Genomic DNA, 16,291 nt, shown 5'->3' with positions numbered 1-16,291 from the left:
AATTTTCTTGTGGACCAAGTCAGGCTGCTGTTTGCATTGAGATATTTTTCCATGGTGTTTCAGGTGCTTAGAATGAGAGCAGTTTGCTACCTGGGCTGTGTAAAAGGCCCTGCTTAAATCCAGGAAAGAATTTACATACTTTTTTGTGTTCCAAATATTCCCTGGCCTGTTCCCTCTTCCTGATCAACTGTAGGAATGACCTAGGCTTTGGTAATTTCTGAATCCAACACTGATCCCTGTCAGTGAACTGCTTTGGTCTCATTTTTCATCGAATTTGCTAAGTCATTCCTTTTTTCCAGGGAAAAAGAAGTCTGCTTGCCAATTCTATCCTGCTTTGTAGCTATAATTAGAGGTGGAAACAGCTTGTTGGTAACTGCTGCTTGATATTTAGAGGACCAGACTGTTTTAATCCCAGCGAGGAGCTGGCCTAAAGCATCAAAAGATGCTACTTTGGGAACTCAGTTTTAAGTCTGCAGGAAATGTCATGGAAGATCACCAAGACTCAGTCCTGGAAAGGTTAAACTGTTCTGGAAGACAGGATTTAAGTGTGCCCAAGCTGTGCAAATCCATCAGCAGCCCCAGACACGGCAGGTAGTGCCAGGGTCTGTATTGGGACCCCAGCCAGGAGTGGAAGGAGGCAGGACAAGGGTGGGATGTCCTGACCGAGGGTCTGTCCAGGAGACAGGCACAGATCCAAGGTCCAGCCTGGAGACAGGCACAGCTCCAGGCCCTGGGCTGGGCTTTACTGGGGCTCCCAGGTCATGGATTAGGGTGTGTGTGTGGGAACCCAGCTGGGACTGGCCAGGGCCATTAGGACCTTTTGGTGCCCTCAAGGCTCTGACAGCAGTGGCCTGTTCTCCCTCAGATCATTTTCCTTTATTTTACTAATCTCATCTGAAAGGCCCAACTTCCTAAATGTGCTTTAAACAAAGTTGAAAATTTGTATTTGTGTTTTTTTCACCAGTTATTATCATACATTCTTTCCAGTCAGTCTAATCCTAATTGCATGAAATGTCATTTCATTTTCATTTGTCTAAATAAAATTGCATCTGGGCAAATAAACAAAATTATAAAGAGCTGTAAACACTTTTTTTGTTACTTCTGAAGGATCTTCTTTTTGGGTGTGTCTTATCACCCCAGGAGGCACCCCAGGACTTTCTAGAGTCCAGAATCTTCTAGATGTGGCAGCCATTTCTGCTGGTTTGTGTCAGTAAATCTGGGACCCTCCTGCAGTTAGGAGGAAGCCAGATGGAGCTGCTTTTCCATGGAGCTCAGGCAGTGTCTGGAGTCACCCAGCAGCCTCTGCTTTGCATTTCTTCAGAGTTCATACTGCAGTAAATTAATCCACGGGACAGCTCAGCAAATTCTTACTCTGATGAGATTCAGGAGTTACAAGAGCACAAACATTTAATCCTGTGTGCCAGACTGCTTTTTATGTAGCAATGTTCTGAATTCTTCAAATTCCTTCAGCATGTTCTTTCCCAGCTCAGTCTTCTATTTTTTTCTGGACATGAAGTGATATGAAATCTAGCCTGTATCCCAACTGATGTTAATGATGGTGGTTTCTCTGATTTTAAGGAAAGAACAGGATCAGGATCCTTACACTTGGAAATTCACAAGACATCCTGGAACCTGTAACTCCACAACAGATAAACACAGTAAACTGCCTTTACCACTCTCCCATCACTGCCTTTCTGACAGAATGTAATTTTTAATTTAGGGAAAAAAAAAAAACAAAAAAAAACCCACCAAAACCAGAACCAAACAAAACCAACAAAAATATGTATCACCTCATAGTTTTCTAAATTTTGAGACTCCTGAGTGAAAGCAGTCAGATTTTGGAGTTCAGGACTGAGCAGTTCACTGCTGGTGCTTGGAGGCTGTGAGGAAGGGCAGATGCTGCTCTGTGTTTGCCCTGGCTCAGGTGCTGCTCACACTTTGGGTAGAGAGCAACTATTGTTTAGCCTGGCAGGTTCCAGCTGTTTGCACTTAGGAGTGGGTGGGTGTTGAGCTGGGAGCTGCAGGGGAGGTGGGAATGTCCTCTGCATTTTGTGCTCCATCTTGTGGTGACCCGTGCTCCCTTTGGAGTCCTTGGTCTGGCTGTGCAAATTCCACTTGCTTGTCTCAGCTCCAGCTGTTTCTTCCCACTGGAAAGTTTGAATCTGCCTTAGGGATGGAGCTCTCTGCTACAAAGAGAATAGAGGGGCTGGGTAATGTGTTTGAAATCCTGCAGGAAGAGAAAAAAAATCCAACCTTTTATTTTAGTACTGTTGTACTAGAGCATGTCTTGTCTGATAAAAGCAGCAGCTTGTTACAGGATGCAATTTGAATGGGGATTTTAGGGAAGGAAGGAAGGAATAGGTGTGGCCTGAGATGAGAAATCTGAGGAATTCTGTTGACAGTATATACTAAAATATATCTGACAGTTGTGCTAAAAATTTTAAACCTAAGGTCCCTAATGATGCTAAATGTAATTAAAGAAAGACACTAAGTAAGAGTGCTGCCTTAACTGACACTCATTTCCATGCTTGTGACCAAAAGGCTTTGGCTTAAGTCTTCACAGCTGCTGAGCAAAGGCAGTGTTGTAGAGTAACTGTGGCACTCCAATAAAAACCAAAATCATAATTCTATTTTTTGCAAGTCATATTTGATGTTATAAATTGATTTGCCCGCTCTCTTTTTTCAGCTTGTTATTTAACTAGGGCGTTAAAATTCTTCTTTATTTCTCTTTGTTACTGTCTCCAACTGGCACTAGCTGATGGGATTTTCTAAAAAAAAATATTTTTCAGGTATCCAAAACTGACCCCTCACCAAAGAGAGAGATGCCCACCATGATTCTGTTCAACGTGGTATTTGCACTAAGGGTAAGGACTGTCTCCATTCCATCTGACAGTGGGATGTGCTGTGGGTGCGTGAGAGAATGCAGCAGGCTCACACTCCAGGCTTGTTTTATGATTAATGGCCAGTGTTTGAAAGCTGCCTCCTCTCAGCAGTGAGGTCACTGTAAAGGGAGAGTGCCAGGGAGCAGCAGCTGAGCAGCTGAATGAGAAGAAGGTACAAATGAAGAATAAAGAGGCTTCAACGCTCAGCAAAAACCTGGAACAAATACATAGTTTCTGCCTGGAATTTTTTTCAGGCTTCCTCTATTAACTAGATGCTGGTATTAAGGGATCCTGGCTTGGCTAATTAGGTGTATAAAGCCCTAGAAATTTCATTATGCTCAAGCATTATTTGGTTTCTGAAGTCTGGCTTTCTTTTCCCAGTCCACAGGTTGTTTAAAAATAAAAGAGGGAGCTGGAATAGTCGTCTTTATGGAAATGGTTGATTTTTGCTCAACTGGATGTAATGTCATGATTTAAAAAAACTCCAGCTCATTGCTTGTGAAAGAACTTTTTTTTTCTCTTTTTAGCACTAGTACTTTTCTTACCACTGGCTTTGCAGTGGTGACATGGACATGGCCCCAGCCTGCATGGCTTGTCCTCAGATGAGGAACAAAGTTTCACACAAGACAATTACCTGAATCAAACAAGAAATAGTTTACAGGGCTCTGCTCTGGGAATCCAGTGTTCCTGTGCTTTAGGACACCCTTGGATCAGGGAGTGCTGGATTTGCAACTGAGGAGCTAATTTTGGATTTCACATGTTAAAAGATGTTGTTTTGGTGAATTGTTAAAGCCCTGTGCTTTACTTGCAGGGAATTGTGTGCAGATGCACCTGCTGTCACACACATTGGTGCACACTGAGCCATGTAGCAGCAGAAGTGTTGAAACCAATGCTCTTTCATTCACAGTGAAGACCAGCCCACATTTTTTTCTGGAATCTAATTTCTACTGCTTCTAGGAAAACTTGCCTTCTTTGCCCTTCAGCCATGTGATGATACTGATGTAATTTTGTGTGTGATGCAGCACTAAATCCATTTGCCAAATGAGACACTCTTAGTTCACAGGGAGCAGTCAGGCTTCTGGAGAATGTTGAGCAAGAAGCAGGTGGAATTTTTTTCCTAGGATGGAGCAGTGCAGTGCAGGAGGTGGGTGGAGGCCCTCAGAGATAAAGATGAGTGTCCATCTGCAGTGGGCAGACAGAGCAGGCAAAGGCCCAAGTGTGATAATCAGCACTGATCCTGCTGTGTTTGAGCTGCAGGGCGACCAACGTGGCGTGACTCAGCAAGAACAGCGGAGTCAAAAACCTGATGAGTCATGGTTTGCTGGTTTCTCTGCCAAGTGGTCACTTGCCAGAACTTTAAATTCCTTTAAATGTCTTAACAAACATGAAGCAGCTGCTGACTCATGCTGGAGCTACTGAATTTCCCCTCACCCCCCCCTTGGCAGCTGTACTGACGTGATAGATTTTTCCAGCACTTTCTTTCTGAGACTTTCATAAATGCAGTGTTAGTAATAAGCCATAATTGTGAATTTTTTGGGAGCGTAGGTCCAAATTAATTCAGATTTGGGATGAAAATGTTGGTCATGAGCTGGTAATTGTTACCTACTACATAGGACAAACACCAATGTGGCAACAGGGAATGGGACATGTTAGAGGCATTGTGGCTCTTGTGCTGCCAGTGGGTTTAATCTGAACACTGGGATATTCTGCCTTTTCAAATAGCTTGACACTTTCTTGTCTAACTGTGTGGAGTTCTTTGCTCTCTGCTAGTAGAATGCCCATTAACAACTGGAAAAACAAACCAGACAGTGGTATGCTGTTCCATGTGTGGTGTTCCTTTGGTGCAAGCTTAGAAATCCAAATTACATTCGAACATCTCCGAGCTTTTGCTTGGTTGCCAGTAGGGAAAAAAAACCTGTTATTTTTCCAGTTGAGAGGCTGATTTTTGGTATCAATGGAAATCCATTTGCCTGTTCCCCATCATGACTGCAGTTTCCTGTGGTTCAGTGGCTGCTCGTGTTCCCTCAGGCCAACGCGGACCCATCGGTGATCAGCTGCCTGCACAACCTGTCGCGCAGGATCGCCATTGTCCTGCAGCACGAGGAGCGCCGCTGCCAGTACCTCACCCGCGAGGCCAAGCTCATCCTGGCCATCCAGGACGAGGTGTCTGCCATGTCAGAGAGTGAGTGCTTTCAGCAGCAGTTCCTCTGCCCAGGAGTGCTCTCTCACAGAGCTGCTGGTTGTGCTGTCTTGCTTTTCCTGTGCCTGGGATCGCTGTGAACATGTTTTGGTGCTCTGTAGCATTGTAACAGGTTTTCCCTGTATTTTACCTTCACTATCCTTATGCAGAGATGTGAGTTTTAGAGGTGAAGTAGTTTCTTTGCTTTCTTTGCTGGTTAAGGTCAACACAATCCCTGGAGACTGTGCACTGAGCCCTCAGGTTTGCCTCTCCCTGTCAGGCTGACATGGAAGAGCTCCTGTGTGGCCTGCTTCACTCAACCTAAAGCAAGTTTTGCTTTAATGCTGCCTGCTGAGTCACCAGACTCCTCTTACATGCTGTTACCTGGCTAGCAAACAGTTACAGAGCATTTTTGTAGATTGTACTTGGAAAATGTACTGTAACAATACGCACTATTTAAGGTGAACTCTGACAGTGATGCATCATCATTGCGCTGCAAGCATTAAAAATTAAAGCTAACATCTAGAAAAACAGAGCACTTAAAGTCATCATTTGTCAAATTTGGTTACATGTGCTTAACTGAGCTGAGGTTTAGCAGAAGTTGGCAATAATTCACTATTATTATATTAATGTGTAACTCGAGTTATTGTAAAAGCTTTGAAAGATAATTGCAGATAAAAATGATGCAAATTCTGTCCCTAAGATACAGGTTGGTACCCAGTGGGGGAAGAGGAAACTCATTGCTTTGAGGTCAGTTATTTGCTTTCTCGTTTTCAATCTTTCCATAGCCACAGAAGGGCCCCAGTCACCTTTTCATCACATTCTACCCAAGTGCAAACTGGCCAGAGATCTCAAAGAGACATATGACAGGTAAGTTGGATTTTGGTCCTAGCTCACACTATGCTGTTTCTCACTGAAATCTCTTAGCTTTGTTCCTAAGGATATTATCCACTTCCTCATGCTGTTAATCATTGGGATTTGGGTTTTAAACCAAAGCCTGACAGGAGAAATGCTTGCAGAACTGCTGTCCTAATCATTACCTTGGTCTGTCTTTGGTGTCTTGTTCGTAAAAGTTGATGATGTCTGTCACAGCTTTAAGAATTATTTTTTTCTTCCTTAGCACAGGGGCACCTAATAACAAGTGAACTGTAGAACTGACAAGTGTCATAACAGGGATATCACAACACTGGGGAAGTGCTCTAAACCTGCAGCTAAGGGGAAAGTGCTGCAGGAGCCCTGATGGCAAGTCAGGTACTGCCCAGGCCCCATTTGTGCATGTCTGGACAGCAAATTTGGATGACATGCTGAGACTTCCAGTAGAATGGAAAGTGTAACATGCTGTTTCTTGACTGGATTAGAAATTCTGGCAAAGCAAAGGTTTCAAAGCAGTGTGGGGCTGGTGTTGAACTTGAGCAGGAGCCTGTGGCTGTCAGTGCTGCCTCCTGGGGCCCAGAGGCTCCTGCAGCCAGGAAATGTGCTTGGGGAAGGGTCTGGACAGAGGGACACAGAACCTCTGTGTGTGGAGGGGAAGATGCTGTGCCCCTTGCCTGGGGTGTTTGTCAGGGATTCAGGGAATCAGGCTGGAGTTCCTCAGGGAAGCCTTTACCCTCCTTGGGTTGTGGTTTCCCATGTACAAAGGGGATCAGAGCCCTGTAGGGTAAGGCACTGGAAGCTTAAATAATACAATAGTTGCAAAGAGCATCAGAAAACTTCTGCTAAGATGCTTGTTGTGTTCAAGAGTTGTGAATTTTGTCTTGTTTGAAGCAATGTGATATATGGTTCCACACACCTTGCACAAAACCTGTACTAAACTTTTAAGTACAAAACTGTACTAAACTTTTAAGTAAGGCAGTTTTTATGCAGCCTGTAACTCTAATATTCCAATTATATTTTTCTGTTCCTCTAGGGCTATGTATTTATGACTGGGCAAACCCTGATCGTGTTTCCAGATACTTTAGGGACAGAGTGACATCTTGTGGCATGTAGCTGTGACTGTGCTGATATGAGCCTTCCCAGAGATGAGGAATAGACAGACCGTGGAGAAATGCTGTAAAACAAGGCAGTTTTTCCTTAATTTGGGCATTGTGAGTGGGGAAGAATTGGTGCAAGTTGGATTTTGACACTTTTGTAATGACACTGTCAAAAGCAAATGTAAGAAATAAGGTGTTGGGAAAAATCTGAAGTGCCTGTGTGCTTGATTGGAAAGTTGTACTTGAAAAGGAGCTGACAGTGTTGTTGGGTGATAAGGAGATGTTCTGCAGGGCTTTTCTATTAATACTTCATATGAGAGCATAGGAAATATGCTTGTTATACCTGCAGTCAGATCAGCTGAGAGGAGTTGCAGCACCTTGCCAGGCAGGCATAGATTTAAAATTATTTTTTAATAAGGTAGAAAAATGGTTCTAGAAATACATTTTTTTTTCTGCAAGTCCAGGATGAAATAATTATTCCTGTGTGGCAGCAGCTCTGCAGTGAAGTCTGTGTGGTCTTCTGTGAAGTGAGGGTTAGTCATAAGTGACATGGGGTTACAAAAAAAAAAAAAAAAAAAAAAAAAAAAAGGCACATAGATAAGAACGGATAAAATAAGTTTTCTCTGTAAGATAAGGCACCAATCCTGCTCACAGTTGTAAAACTCCTGCTGTAATGAATATCCAGTTTGGACACCACATTTCAAGAGGGATTTAGGCCACCTAGAGAGTGTGGAGGAGTGTGAATGACCTCAGAGGGAAGATGGAAAGATTTGCTCTGCTGCTTCAAGGGTAAACCTTCAGATGCATGCAGTGACAATGTGCTGTTCTAAATTTACAGAGACTTTTGGCATAGCCTTTGGCTGTAGGAGAGCAGCCAGTGGAGTGGAGAGAGCACTTTGAATTGCAGATGGAGCCCAGCTCTCCGTTTGAGATTTGCTCCAACCGGCATTTCCAAGTGCCTGCTGATTTCTGCACTTCCAGCCCAATTTCCAGGGTTGCTCCAGAGGTGCTGTCGAGCCCTTGGCTTCCTGTAGATGGTGCTGAGGTATTTCAGGCAAGACCCAACATGTCCCTGAGCAAGATGGTTTGTGCAAAACCACAAGTAGAGGAATATTCCTGTCATTGAAAGTGTTCCTTGGTTTTGAACGAGCCGCTTGTGTTCCATTAGGCAGGATCAGCACCCAGGACATCTTGACTAGAAATGGAGTGATGTTACACTGACAGCTCAGAGGCTTTCAGCATCCACTTCCTGGGACATTTTGTCTCTAATGGAGAGAGCTAGAATGTTTATTTTTTACTAATTCAGGAAATTGAGAGTCTTCATTCATCTTGTCCCCAAACTGAAGCATTGGTGTGGAACAGAAGGCAATAGTTTTTAGGCCCAAGAAAGTTTTCAGGACTTCCAGTGCTGAACAACTTACTGGTGTTACAATATGTGTCTCTTTTGAGGAGCTTTCACATCCTTTTATCTGCAACTGCAGATAATATATGAGCTTGATACTTACTAACTGCCTGTCTGGTTCTAGCAAACTTCTCTTAGCTTTTCATTGGAAAAAAAGTGAAATTATGGAGAGGTTTTTGGGGAGGTTTGGATTGTTTGTTTCTTCTGTTTAATACAGAAAGGGCCTTTATTAATATTTAGCCTGCTGGGACTTGAACATCTCAGCAGCTCAGGGAATAATTCTGTGAGACTTAATGAATCATTAGATGTGATTTTCTGTGGCTGTGCTGTAAATTATAATCCAACTACAGCTACTTATCCAAAGACAGCCCTTTGTCCTTTATAAGAAAATGTGAAATCATTTTAAAGCTCTGAGTAGTCACAACCTCTAGGAAAAACAAACTCCAAAGCTACAAGCTCACCTCCACTACACTCAAGAACATGGGGTTAATTTTTGATACAAGCAGGATAGATGTGATATGAGGTGTGTACATGTGAAAATTCATAACTCTTTTATAAACGTGAAGTGGGATTTCTTTATTTTGCCAATAGTTATGGAAAAGGCTGCAGTTCTGGGAGATGCTGGTACAGTTCAGGACACAGCAGAATAGAGAAAAAGAGCAGTGATAGTCCTTAAAATATTCCCCAGCTTCCTGCAGCTCTGGAGGGGTTTCTGTACATTCAGCAGCTTTCAGCTGATCTCACTTCCCAGAATTAGCCCACAGTCCTGTGAGCCAGAGTAAATATTTAACAGCCACAGCATCCTCTGATAAGGGGGTCCATGGCTTAACTACTTTCTGTGTTTCTTTCTATTTCTTCTGAACTTTGCTCCTTCTTGTATCATGAAATGTCTCATGGGCCTTATGATGGAGAGACATTAAACAGCTTTTTCCTGTGTGCCTCTCCCCGTCTCAATTTTAAACTCTGTTATCTGATCATCCTGATCTTTTCTCATGTACCCCTCAAATCGCTCATCAGGTGTTATCAAACCAGAGAGATTTAAAAAAAAAAAAAAAAAAAAAAAAAGAAGCGTGTAAATGAAGTTTTTATGGAATAAAATGTCTTGGAGGCTTTAATATCCTATTGCCTGACTCTTTGTGTCTGTATTGGAGACATTATTTAACTCTGCTGTCTGGCTAAGGGCAGTTGCAAATGTTGCTGCTGGAGGGTGTAGCTTGTTCCTTGTCAAATTAAAGACACTTAAACTATTTTCCATCCAAGGAGGGGCAGGTGAAGGAGAAATTGTGTGCATACAGCTGTAATGAAGGCTGGAAATTGTGCAGCTGAATGCAAATACAGAAGAATGAAATTAAGATCCAGATCAGAACTGAAAATCTGGTTTTCTTGTTGTCTTTAATTCTAGGCTCTTGTTGTATAGTGCACTGTAGACAAAATTACGCTGTGGAGAGTGTAATTATGTAATTAAAGCTTTTGCCTTAGTGCACTTGGACCAAAGAAAGAAAGGAACCAATTGTATCTTTGTCTGAATGTTAAACTCTGCAAGGAAAATGTCCCTGCAAGTGTTTTGTGTTTTCAAGTATCTCTGCTGCTCTTGGGTAACTCATTTTTACAACCCCAAGAGCTTTCAGGTGGTCTCTGAATTCGCTTGTCCCATTCCTTTATTGCCATGTTTCCCCTTGTGAGGATTTGGCTTGGGAGATGGTGTGGATAACCACAGCTTCAGCCCTTTTCCCTGATGTGTTTTGAGGGAATCCAGCTTTATCTGTCAGTTGTTTTGTGGTGGGATAAGCAGTGTTACTGGAGCTTCAGCATTTAATGAACTAAACCAGAGGTGTTTGTGCTTTGCATGTTCCTTCAGGGCTGGGAGCCTTTGAGCTGATGAGAGCTAGTGGGGCCAGACTGGATTCACCCCCTCAGTTCCTTTTAAAAAGAGGAAAACACACAGTATCTGCTCCATTTGCAGCTTGAAAAATCAACATTTTCCAGAGTTCAATGCAAAATTGGAGAATAAAACCTTTTGAAAAGCATTGTCTGCAGTGAGATGTTCCCCAATGAGTCTGATCATGCACGAGATGGGAGGGGATGGTGTTTGCTCCCTCACCACTCTGTTGTGGTTTGGTGAGTAGTTGCACCAGCAGCCAAAGCTACCCAATGTTTTTGTTTAAAGCTGGAATTTCAGCTCTCTCCAAACTCCCTACACAGCCAGATGAGCTTGAGAAAGAGCATGCTAGTTTGTGACCTGCCAGTTGAATGCTGGTTATAAATGGTTAAATCATCACATAAAGATGTGTATTTAATCCTGGCCTGTTCCTGGCATGTTTTTTAATCTGTTTTGTGTAGAGGGGGAAATTCATGACACAAATTGTGAATCTCAACACACTTTGAATTTAAAATTTTGGCTGGAATTTTCACAGTGCAAACTTTGAAATTTGATTTTAAGCCAAAAAAGCATTATTTGGGAAGAAAGTTTAAAATTGAAGGGCGTTGAGAAATTCAGTTTTCTGGTGTAGACCTGATTAGCTGTTGCTTGAGATTGATCAGCAGGTTTATGTGTTCCTAACTCATGAAGAGATGTGCTGGGCCTTGCTGCTTCCTCCCAGCACAGCTGTTCCTAGGCCAGCATTCCCTGTCTGTGGAATGGGGATATTGTGAGGGTTTGCAGAGTGGTGCTGGCTTAGCTCCTTATGGTACATTACCCATTTTAAGTAACTGTAGTTTTCTCCTGAGGTGTATTCCACCTCTTGTCTAGATTTGCAGACTTCTGTGAAAGTACCTGAATGATGTTCCTGGCTCTAATCTCCAGCTTTTCTATTTATTTTTTTTTTTTTTTTTTTCAGTAATAGAGGCTTATTGTTGCTTTCAGGCTGAATGCCAGGGTCAGATTTATAGTCTTTATTATTCCTGAGACGTCCATCACTTCCACTCCAGTCCTGTTGTCTGGAGTCAGCTTAAGGGTTTAGCTCAGCCCCTGTGGTTTCCTAGAATGAAGAAACCATGTAAAAGACACGTTTGTGACTTCATGTGACAAGCAGGAACAGGTTAGTAAGGAAACAAACAACCTAAGCAGAACCAAAGGAGGCTGTTATTGTGGAAATGTGCTGCTTGGAACAGCCCTTGCCCAGTACACACATCCTCTTTTCTTTTCCCTTGGAGGGGAAGATGGAAATTGGAGGTGAAAACAGTGTTCCCAGTTCATCTTTGCAGCTTTGGCCTAGGGAATTTTCCTTTGCCTTGCAATAGGTCTTGAATAAACTCCTTTAACTTGAGACACTGCTGCAATGTTAAGAGCAGAGGGAGCAGAAGGTCAGTGGTGAAGTCTTTCAAATCTCTCTCAAAATGCTCTAGGGGATGGTGCTCTGTAAGTCCAAGTGTAGAGTCCTTGCAGTTAGGAGTCAGCTGGTCCCCAGCCAGCCTGGGAACAGACAAGGTGCATTCAGCCTTTTCCTGTCCTGATTTCTGTGCAGGGGTGACTCTGGACCACTGTTTTAATTTGTGATACAGGGTAAATGCTGTATGGATTTATTGCCTTCCTCTTTTTAGTCTCTGCACGACAGGGGTGGTTCGTTTACACATCAACAACTGGCTGGAAGTGAGTTTCTGCCTTCCTCACAAAATCCACTATGTTGCCACCAACTTCATACCCCCAGAAGCAATCGAGAGAAGTCTGAAATCCATCAGGTAAGAGCAAGCTCTGCCCCTCAGAGTGAGGCCAGTCCTTGCTGCTGTTCCCAGGGTGATGCTGCAGATGTTTGAGGTGGCACAGGCAGGGGGATGGTGTGACTGGGCTGTGGAGGAGGGAAGCACTGGGCTCAGACTGGACTCTGGAGCTGCTCTGTGGTGCTGCTGGATCCATGGTGGTGGGATGCCACAGCCTCAGTGTTCACTTTGGGTGGTTGTACTCAGAGTGGCCTGCACTGTTTGCAGCCAGGAATTGTTTGTTCATTTTAATCTGTTGACCCAGAAGTAATTCTGCTTTTGGAAGAAAGAGAGCTCATGTCCTGTAGTACCTTATTTCCTGTGTTTGTTTACCTGCAGAAGTAACTAACTTCTGCTCTCTTCCTTTCTTCTGCTCCATTCTGTATTTCAGTAATGCAGATGAGCAGTTTTCAGACTTGTGTGCCAAAACAGTGCAGTCTTTTTTCCCTTGTCACTGGGGTATCCAATTACCATATAACCCTCTGTCTCCTTTTTACAAGGGAGTGTCTTATGCTGTGACATAAAAAAGAGCTTATTTTGAACCCAGTTAGAGCAAAAGCATGATATTAGAAATTCCTTTTTTACCATTACATTGACCCCAGGTATCGTGGTGTGGGAATAACAAAGCCTTCAGGAAAAGCTGCAGTTTACTGTGCAAATGTATTCTATTTTTCTGCAGGCCTTACCATGCCTTATTACTTTTAAATGATGAGAAGTCATTGCTTAATGAGCTCCCGTTGGACTGCTCTCCTGCCCTGGTGAGAGTAATTAAAACTACCTCTGCTGTGAAGAATTTGCAGCAACTGGCTCAAGATGCTGACTTGGCATTGCTGCAGGTACGAGGAGCTGTCAGCAGCTGCTGAGAGCCTTTTAAATCACAACCTGTTTTCTCCTGTGTGCTCCTGCTTCTGTGGGGCAGCTCCCTCAGTGTGAGCAGAGAGCAGGGAGAAAGGACCAGCCCTGGAGCCTGGGGAAAGGCTGGAGGAACAAAGGGTGCAGGGACAGTGCAGGGCAGCCCTGCAGCCACATCCCATCTCATCTCAGATGGGAATCCCTTCCTGTGGGTCTCTAGTCCTCACTTGCTCAGGACAAGTCCATTAAAACAGGCTGGTGAAAAACTTCTCTTCAAATTGTGAACACCTCCAGAGCTGCCTCCCACAGCCTCTCTGAGCAGCATCAGAGTGGAGCCTTTCCTCATATCTAATGGGAATTTCCCATTGTTCTCCTTGTGCATGCTGCCTCAGGATCTGTCCCTGTGTCCCTCTGAGGAGAGTGGCTCTGTCTTCTCTGTGCCTCCTGTTTGGTAGTTAAAACCAGAGCAAATTGTACTCCTGGCTGACACCACAGCGCCTGTCTTGGTCCTGCCATGTTGATGCCTACATGCAAATGAAGCATCCAAAATGCAGCTGCCATGGCCAAATATGTTGCTTCCCCTGGAGCTGCCAAGATCTTTTCTACCAAAGACCTGTGAATGCCTGTACAAACCTTCCCATCCATTTCCCTCAGTCCATTACTGCACAGACTTGGAAGTCATGGGAAGAAGATTTAGTTTAGGCTTGGGCAAAGATTTTGAGCCAGTCTTCCCAAGCCAGCAGCTCTTCCCAAATGCCTTTTCAGTAGTGACAACCAGCTCTCAGATCTGAACTGATGGAGGTGATGTGATGAGCCCTTGGAAAGGGAAGTTTGTGCCAGTGAGACTCTGGTACTCATGAGGCCACTGAGAGACCCCTGTGGGTGACTGTGATCATTTGGGTGATTATGTGAGATGATCCCAGAGAGGGATCATGTTCCTAAGGGTTGATCCAAACCCAGGGACAACCTGTGCTCTGTGTGATGGGAAACACAGCTCATCATCACATGTTCTCCTGGTCAGAGGTCAGTGCCTCCTCTTGTTCCAAGGGAAAGGTCCTGCTTTGTAATAAAACTCCAGGTCTGCCTGCTGTGGTCTGTGGTGTTACTTGGCTATGGGATGAACTCTGGAAATTCCCTACTGCTTCTGTAGTTTCATTCTCCACAAAAAAGCACAGTTAAATGCATCTAATGATACAGGCTGGATTTTATGTCTTGTAGACACTATTTATGTGGCTTTTCCAGAGCCATTAGCAACCACTGACTTGTTTAACACATTAAAATACTTTGTGTAGCTCATTACTGAAATACCTCCGTGCAGTAAAAAGGCAATGTCGGTTTCCTTTATGTTTCTGTCATAGTAGGAGCTGATTCTTTTATTTTTCATGCATTTTATTTTTCATGTATAACACAAAGCATCTTGTACATGAAGAAAAATAGTTTTTGGGAGGCATGAAAAGGAACTAAACTCGTATTGATGCAGTTTGAAGGAATTCCTTTGAGGCAGGAAATACTAAGTTGCTTAGAAATGTGAAGCGAATCTCTGGAAATTCATAACCTTGTCAAATGCTTTTTGATCTGCCACATGTTATATTAAACCATGAATTTATTCTGAAGGCAGAGTGAAAGGATGGAACATTTTTCTTTAATTTCTGCTTAAACAAGACTTTTTTGTTGTTGTTGTATGGAATGCTTGCTGAGAGTTTGTATATTGATTTTGCTCCCCTAATTTTTCCCTGTTTTCTCAATACAGGTTTTCCAGCTTGCAGCACATCTTGTTTACTGGGGCAAAGCAATTATTATTTATCCACTTTGTGAAAACAATGTCTACATGCTTTCTCCAAATGCCAGTGTCTGCCTGTAAGTAGAAGGAAAATGTGCTGGTGGCAGCACAGTGCTGAGGAGTGCAGATGCACTTTCCTTCCCTGGCTGGATACAGAGTGGGATCTTTCTTCATGAATTTGTTGAGACTGCCAAGCACAAACCATTGCATGAGCCTGAACTTGCACAGCCAGTGTGGGCAGGGAGGAGCAGCAGAGCAGATCAATATTCCTCTGTGGTGGTGAGGGCCCTGGAAGCAATATTTACCCTGTGGAGCTGCTGTCAGTATTTTCGTACTCCTGCTCACTGAATGTCCAATATGGGAACATTCACTAACCAAAATACTTTATAATTAAGTGATTTATAAGGCTCTCTGTGTAGCTGGGCACACCTGACATGAATCAAAAGCAGCAAAAGTTGCCACGGTGTTGTTTCATGTGCTGGCATTCCATAGTTGTGCCTTGTCACAGACAGAAGGCAGCATAGCCCTTTGGAGAGCAGGCAGAGCCACTGCAAGGAAGATGTGGAGGCAGGGGTGGGTATTTTTGCTCTGCTGAAGATTGGCAACCCTTCCTCTTGGGTTTTGAGATGCTTTTAGACTCTGTGTTGGAACTTGGTTATAGGAAAATAGTTTTAAATCAAAACTTTGGTGATGGAAGTATAAAAATAGGGCTGGAAGGGACCTTGAGGTCACTCAGCAACAACTGTGCCTGTGTCAAACATGGCAGTGCTGTTCTTGAAAACCTTTGGAGATGGAAATGCTAAGGCAATTTTCCTGATATTTAACTTGACTATCCTTTACTTCTGTTCAGTCACATTTCTTGTCCTGTCAGCACGGGGAGGGGGCACAGCCACATCTGCAGCTGCAGTTGGCACATTCAGAGGTTGTGTGTGCATCCTGCCCAAGCTCTGTCCCTTTGATCAGAGCCTGCACAGGTCTGGACTTTTTATCACTTTCATTTTTCTCCTCTGAGTTCCCTCCACACCTTGAATAAAACGCTGGAGCTGAACGTAAGGCTGAGGTGAAAGTGCACAAGCCTCTGGCTGCCTTCTGCAGGACACAACATGCCATCAACTCTGCTCAGGGGCTCTCTAGCTCACAGGGAATATTCCATTTGGGAATTGGCACTTCTGCAATGCTTTAATAGGATCAGAGCTACCCCGAGCAGCCCTGCAGAGCTGACCTGTGCCTTTGCCTCTCTCCTGCAGTTACTCTCCCCTGGCAGACGCCTTCTCCTGCCAGTTCCGGGGTCACAACCTGCCCTCGATGCTGGCCAAGTTCTCCCTCCCGGTGTCCCTCTCCGAGTTCAAGAACCCGCTGGCTCCGCCCGTGCAGGAGGTGAGCTGGGCCCTGCCCGACTGCTCCTTGTTCTGCTGCTCACAGGGGATGCTGCTGCTGCTCCTGCAGCACTCGGTCAGGAACCTGCTCTTGCACATTTACAACTCCTCAATTACTGTGTTTCCAACCCTTGTGATTTATTGCTTCGTGTCC

At 43.9% G+C, this 16,291-nt stretch overlaps 1 protein-coding gene across 9 annotated transcripts in view; it reads left to right on the top strand.

Moving 5' to 3' along the window:
* NPRL3 (NPR3 like, GATOR1 complex subunit) overlaps window positions 1–16,291 on the top strand; it is a 41,428-nt gene that overhangs the window by 10,227 nt on the left and 14,910 nt on the right. For 6 of the 9 annotated variants that reach the window (XR_014591193.1, XM_083872585.1, XM_083872584.1 and 3 more), the window contains 7 exons: window positions 2,790–2,864; window positions 4,911–5,064; window positions 5,850–5,931; window positions 11,974–12,111; window positions 12,809–12,965; window positions 14,732–14,838; window positions 16,009–16,138. Coding sequence is in view for 8 of the 9 variants with exons in the window: in XM_083872585.1 (XP_083728711.1) it covers window positions 2,790–2,864; window positions 4,911–5,064; window positions 5,850–5,931; window positions 11,974–12,111; window positions 12,809–12,965; window positions 14,732–14,838; window positions 16,009–16,138 (843 nt within the window). In the remaining variant the exon portion in view is untranslated. The other 3 variants (XM_083872591.1, XM_083872590.1, XM_083872588.1) reach the window with 3 other exon arrangements.

Source organism: Zosterops lateralis (assembly GCF_965231275.1).
Source record: "Zosterops lateralis genome assembly, chromosome: 15".
NCBI lineage: Eukaryota > Metazoa > Chordata > Aves > Passeriformes > Zosteropidae > Zosterops > Zosterops lateralis.
Note: the sequence above shows the minus strand (reverse complement) of the source record. Positions and strands in the feature narration are given on the sequence as shown.